The 4747-nt window shown below is 36.8% G+C and overlaps 1 protein-coding gene across 1 annotated transcript; it reads left to right on the top strand.

The window, feature by feature from the left end:
* Positions 1 to 1883: 1883 nt before the first annotated feature.
* On the top strand, positions 1884 to 3545 carry LOC109162460. The gene is made up of 5 exons (XM_019311163.1): positions 1884 to 2058; positions 2112 to 2723; positions 3019 to 3090; positions 3174 to 3479; positions 3535 to 3545. The coding sequence occupies exons 1-5, from the start codon at positions 1884 to 1886 to the stop codon at positions 3543 to 3545; spliced, it is 1176 nt and encodes a 391-aa protein (XP_019166708.1).
* The last annotated feature ends 1202 nt before the right edge of the window (positions 3546 to 4747 follow it).

The following is a 4747-nucleotide window of genomic DNA, read 5'->3' as shown; positions in this document are numbered from 1 at the left end:
AGTCGTCAGCCATGGCAGCAGCAAGGACCTCGGGCGAGACCAGCAACACCCCACCATCGCCTTCCTCTTCCCTCTCTTCTTCCCGTCGGCGAGCAGGATGCATGACCACAATTGACAATTCTGCAGTAGAATCCAATTGCATACCTTTTCTTTTGCTACCTCTCTGGTCAACATATCTTGCAGTGTCATTGAACACACATAGCATTGGAAAAATTCCATCCGAAGCTTCGTCGATGGCAACGGTTTATATATATATTTTCTTGAAAATAAAGTTTAAAATGGCCGATTGCAAAAGCTACCAAATTCCGGCTGCCGGCATCAGAAAATTGACTGAGATATTTTATAATATATAAAATATATATTATATAGTATTTGTTTGACGTTTCAATTTGATGCAGATGGCAGAAGGAATCACAAAGACAGAGAAGACGAGAAAAAGATAACCTATAATGCTTAGGTTAAATGAAAGGGTAAACTAGGAAATAAAAAAAAAAATCTATTCCTGAAGACTCAGCAATAAGTTAATACCAGGGAACCCTAGTAATATCTATTACCTTATTTGAAGTAATAGGCTATTACCAGGAATATTATTACTGGTAATATAAAGGTTTGCCAAACAAAGGAATAGGATTATTACTGGGAATGCTATGTCATTCCAGGCCTATTCCGTGAACCAAACGGCCCATTAAAGGGAAGATTACTCATTGTGGAAACTTGCCAATTTGAGATTTAATATTATTTTGAGAAGTGAATATTATACTGCTAACAAATTGAATTAAATATATTATTCTGCTGAGCTACAGTCTGCGCCTGAATCAGTCGAAGTCTGCTGAGCTACGGTCTACGCCTGATTCAGTTGAAGTATTGTTCGAAGGTTATCAAGGCATGCACGTCAAGGTCCAGGTTGGAGTATGGTAGCTAAGATTGTAGCTAAGATTGTGAGAGTCTAATGTATTGTTCTATTGTAAAACTCCTCAGTGAACATCTATAGTGGATTGGGCAGACGTGAGTTGCCCCACAGACGTAGGAGAAGTGCTCCGAACTGCGTAACAAATCTTTGTGTACTTGATTTAATTACTGCTTTTATTTTCTGTTATTTACTATCACTAAATAACAAAAAATTAATCGGTCAAAATTTAATATGATTATAAAAATCAAGTAGAAGTTTCAGGTTCGGTTAGTTTAAGGTTCACGACATTATTTCAATTGGTATCAGAGCAAGGAGACTTAAATTACTAGTCTTTCGATCTGGCTATTCCGTGTCCCTTATCTTTAAGCGTTCAGCGACTTTCAATTTTGTTCTTCCTATTATTACTTTGTTCAGTCTCACTGGTTGCTAAGTATTTCAGAATGGAAAGATTCAGGCCACTTCATCAGCTTACAGGTGACAACTACGCATATTGGAAAGCTCGAACAAGAACTCACCTTAAAGCTCAAGGAGATCAGGTTTGGCGAGCGGTACTGACCGGTTGGACACCACCTACAAAACCCGGAGAAAATGATGGTGATCCACCAGTGATAAAACCTGAAACCGAGAGAACTCAAGCTGAAATTACCACTGCTGGATATAACGATAAGGCTCTTGACACAATCTATTCCTTAATGCTTGAAAATCAATTTTCGTTAGTTACGGGTATTGATTGTGCAAAAACTGTGTGGGAAATACTCGAAACCACCTATGAAGGTACAACTTCAGTTAAACAGTCAAAGCTCCAGCTGGTAAAAACTGAATTTGAGGAACTTCGTATGAATGAGGACGAAGATATTGCGAGTTTTCACGAACGCATACAAGAGTTAGCTAATCGAGCAACAATTCTTGGAAAACCTTTCTCCCAACAAAAACTTGTCAAAAAATCCTAAGATCTTTACCTCCGAGATTCAGGATGAAGGTAACCACTATTCAAGAACATGATGGCTGGGAGAACAAATCACTGGCTCAACTAATGGGCAACCTTCGAACCTACGAAATGGAAATTCTTACTGATCACACCAAAAAACCAAAGACAGTTGCATATGTCGCTAAAGAACATGATGATACCGCTAACCCAGACGAATCAGGTGATGATCCAGTTGTGTTTTTGACTAAACAGTTTTCTAATATTTTGAAACAGGTATCTCAGAAGAATTCACAAAACAAAAAATTTCAAAAAGAAGTTCAAACATGTCGAAAACTGGTACAAAAACTAGCATGTCAAACTCTAAAACTACTGCCTCACGTCCAGCCCACTCCAAGGAAAAATCAAACAACAAAGGAATAAAATGTTACGAGTGTGAGGGCTTTGGTCATGTTCAAGCTGAATGTCCAACTTACCTTAGGCGAAAAAAGTCCATGACAGCCACAACTTGGAGGGATGACGAACCTGAATCAGAAGCTGCTGACTCTGACGCAGAAAAAATGTTCGGTAATATTGTAGCTTTTACTGCTAGAGTTGCGACATGTTCAGAACCTGGAGATGTATTTGACACGGAGGATGGTGAGTACAACTCGGCGGAAGACCATGAAATACCATATTTATCTTACGAAGTAGAGTTTAACAAGTTGTATCCCAAGTGGGAAGCATTACTTAAAACAAATCGTATAGTGTCTAGTGAAGTTAGAGTATTGCAAAATGTTGTAAACGTGTTCAAAGGTCAAGTAGCAGATAGGGATGCATTAATTAAAGAATACACTGACCGAGAAGAGAAACTGAAACAGGAAGTCAAGGAACTGAAGCTGGAACTGAGTACTTACAAAAAGAAAATCCAAATGATGGATACCACTTCAACTCTTGATGAAATTCTTGGTTCTGGGCGGCAATCCTGTGCAAGGTTTGGTATTGGCTTTACTGGAGGAACCAACAAAGACAAAACTACTTTTGTCAAGACATCTGATCCACGTCCAGAAGATACTCCTGAGTCAAGCACAGCTAAACAATATCGTGAATCAGCGCCTGCCACTGGCTCAGCAGGGCAAACACGAGGTACTATACATAACAAGTTTAACTATAAGGTATATAATCCAGTGTGTCACTATTACAGGTTACGAGGACACATCAAACCTGAGTGTTATTACTTCTACAAAAAACAAAGGGCCGAAAAACATAGCCATAAGTACATTACTCCGTTTATCAAACAAGTATGGGTAAAGAAATCCGATTATATTAGTTTTGTATCCTTTCACACTAAAAATGCAGGTAGGGATGAAAAATGGTACTTCGACAGCGGTTGCTCGCGTTACATGACCGGAAACGCAAAATTTCTAAGTGGCATAAACACAAGCAACAATGAAGTAACCTTTGGTGATAGAGTCAAAGGACAAGTAACCGGAGTAGGTACTCTAAATGTTGCAGGTCTACCGAAGTTGAAAAAGGTGCTACTGGTAAACGGACTCCATGCCAACCTCATAAGCATTAGCCAACTTTGCGACCAAAACTGGAATGTTAGCTTCACCAAAGACAACTGCAGTGTTATGGATAATGAAAAGCAATGTGTTATGGAAGGTAAGTGATCAACAGACAGCTGCTATACTCTAACAAATGATATCCTCTGTTGCAGGTCCAGCATAAATGAGTCTGAGTTGTGGCATCAAAAATTAGGGCGTTAGCAATCCAGCTAATTAAATTTCTTTTTGCCCGTGTTAATAAAATTTCAGGTACACTAACTCACAAATAAATATTACTTAGTGTTACTAATATTTTTTTTTTCTCTCGTGTGCAGATTAAGTCTTAAAGCTAAGCAGTGATAAAAGCTATCTTGAATTCACTTTTTAAAAGCCAAGTGTTCAGGTCTTATTAGTTTCTTATCTATCCACGTTCTCTTTGTCTTGAATTCCATAAAGATGATGTTTTTTTTGATATTATTTTGCGTATATCTTTTTGAACATGAATTATCCATTCTAGTCTATATATATACGTGTATCTCTGGATTCATTAAATCATCAGGTACTTTTAATCTTTCATATTCTTTCTCTTTACTTGTTCGTTTATTTTTTTTTTTAAAGTGTTCGTTTAATTTGCTTGGGTTATTCTTTATGTTTTGTTATTGGTTGTTTCTGTGTGTTCACTAAATGTCATATCTACATTGTGTTGGCTGCTTTTGATATGATAATTCTTTGATTATGCCTTTTTGTTGGTGTTTCTTGTGTTAAAATATGTTTGTTTGAATGATAAATTTGGTGCAATTTGATTAATGTGTTTATTTCTCTGTGTTATTTGTTTGGTCCGGTCATGACCGTATTTGTGTTTATTTGTGTGTTTTCTCGTACTATCTGGTATGAATCTGTGCCTAAATTTTATTTATATGAGTCTGTGCCTGATTTTGCTTTATTTGAATTTTTGGCTGAATATGCTTTACCTGAATGTGCTGACTGTTTTATTTGCTAATTTGTCTGTTTTGTTTTAATCTAATTGAAAATTCCTAATTTTTTTTGTTCGTCTGTGTTTTGCTGAGTCGTTTGCAAGTTGCTTGTGCCTGGCTCTAGGGCTCTCGTTTTTTTAAAAAACTTCTGCAAGTTCAAACAAAGCAAATAACTTATTATGGTGTCCCAATTACAGCTTCAAGCAAACGAAAATTTGGCAAAGAAAACAATCACAATGTACATTTTGAGGGGGAGTTCTTTTTAATCTCTTATGAATAAATACAATTTGTGTATTGGTATTTTCGGCTATATTGGTTTTCTTGGGTATATATGGATTCTCTTACTGGAATTTATCAGTTTCTGGATTATCTACTTGATGAGATTATTTATGAGGAATATTTTTTTATGGAT

The sequence above is a fragment of the Ipomoea nil genome, unplaced genomic scaffold (genome assembly GCF_001879475.1).
Source record: "Ipomoea nil cultivar Tokyo-kokei standard unplaced genomic scaffold, Asagao_1.1 scaffold2942, whole genome shotgun sequence".
NCBI lineage: Eukaryota > Viridiplantae > Streptophyta > Magnoliopsida > Solanales > Convolvulaceae > Ipomoea > Ipomoea nil.
The sequence above is the reverse complement of the archived record's forward strand: the minus strand, read 5'-3'. Positions and strand labels throughout refer to the sequence as shown.